This window comes from Trichinella spiralis (genome assembly GCF_000181795.1).
Source record: "Trichinella spiralis strain ISS 195 chromosome Unknown Scfld3460, whole genome shotgun sequence".
Taxonomy (NCBI): Eukaryota; Metazoa; Nematoda; class Enoplea; order Trichinellida; family Trichinellidae; genus Trichinella; species Trichinella spiralis.
Genome location: NW_003530399.1, coordinates 1 through 1,039, shown reverse-complemented (window position 1 = coordinate 1,039; position 1,039 = coordinate 1). Strand labels below are relative to the sequence as shown.

At 43.7% G+C, this 1,039-nt stretch overlaps 1 protein-coding gene across 1 annotated transcript; it reads right to left on the bottom strand.

Annotated features, from left to right (window-relative positions):
- Nucleotides 1-345: 345 nt before the first annotated feature.
- On the bottom strand, nucleotides 346-736 carry Tsp_13659 (conserved hypothetical protein). Its single transcript, XM_003367913.1, has 2 exons — nucleotides 641-736; nucleotides 346-564 (listed from the first exon to the last, which is right to left on the bottom strand). The coding sequence occupies exons 1-2, from the start codon at nucleotides 734-736 to the stop codon at nucleotides 346-348; spliced, it is 315 nt and encodes a 104-aa protein (XP_003367961.1).
- Between the last annotated feature and the right edge of the window lie 303 nt (nucleotides 737-1,039).

Here is a 1,039-nt window from a genome sequence, read left to right as displayed (position 1 = left end):
TTTCTGAAGGAATTCCATTTCTCTGGAACTGCACCTACTCCAATACGGTCTTTCTTTAACACTCTGATGGAGTATCTTTATCATCGAGATGTACTCGCTCCGCCAGTGTTTTCAAATAATGACGACAGCGTTCCTCGGGTTATCCCACCGACGTTTAATTCGTTTCATGCCGGTGCTTCTCACTCTGCCACTTCGTCCATAATTGACGACAAGCTCCGCCGACGAAGGATATGGACCGGAGATTGCGCGAGGTTGTCATGAGTGCCACGGGAGATAAGCGTAAGCGGACAGCAATGATTTCATAACTGAATATATGAACTGTTCATTGAAAGCGAGGCGTCTACATCAGGATGACATGAGCTGTGAGCATGTCAGAATTGTTTTCACGTACTCATTTCTTGTGAACAACTGTCTCGCTTCCCTCTTCGTCGGCTTACGTTCACCGCTATGCGCTGTCCATAAGATGTTGTTACTCTGAGTAGACGTAGCGCATTTATTGTGGGGAAGCCTCTGACACTCCAACGCTTCAACGAGGAGAAGCGGTGATTGCTTACTGCCAGCAATCTTGACTTAAATTTAGCGTATTAATTAGTATTTATGAGGAATGTAACTTGATGAATTATGCTGCTAAATGCTTCACTTGGCGTGGTTGCCTTTCACAGGAAATTTTGAAGTCAATGGACTGCGCTGGCGAGTGAACAACTCTGACCAAGTAGTCAAAGTGTTTTGGGCCCATATTTTCTTGGTTTTTATGCCGCACCATATGACCATGAAATGCCTACTGTCAGGAGTCTTTGAATTTGATGCTGGATTGTAGCAGAAAGAAGTCAGTTTACATTTGTTTCAAAAATATTTACCGGAATAAGATACATGGTTCGTAACCGAACAGCAAGACCAGCATATCATTCAACAGCTGGGACGGTGCTTCATCATGCAATCATATTTAAGCATTGTTCGCTCTGACAAATGCCAATAATGTTCGCCAGGAATGCCTTTATCCTTAAGTAGTTATATGTAGCGGGAGGATGACGAACAAGTC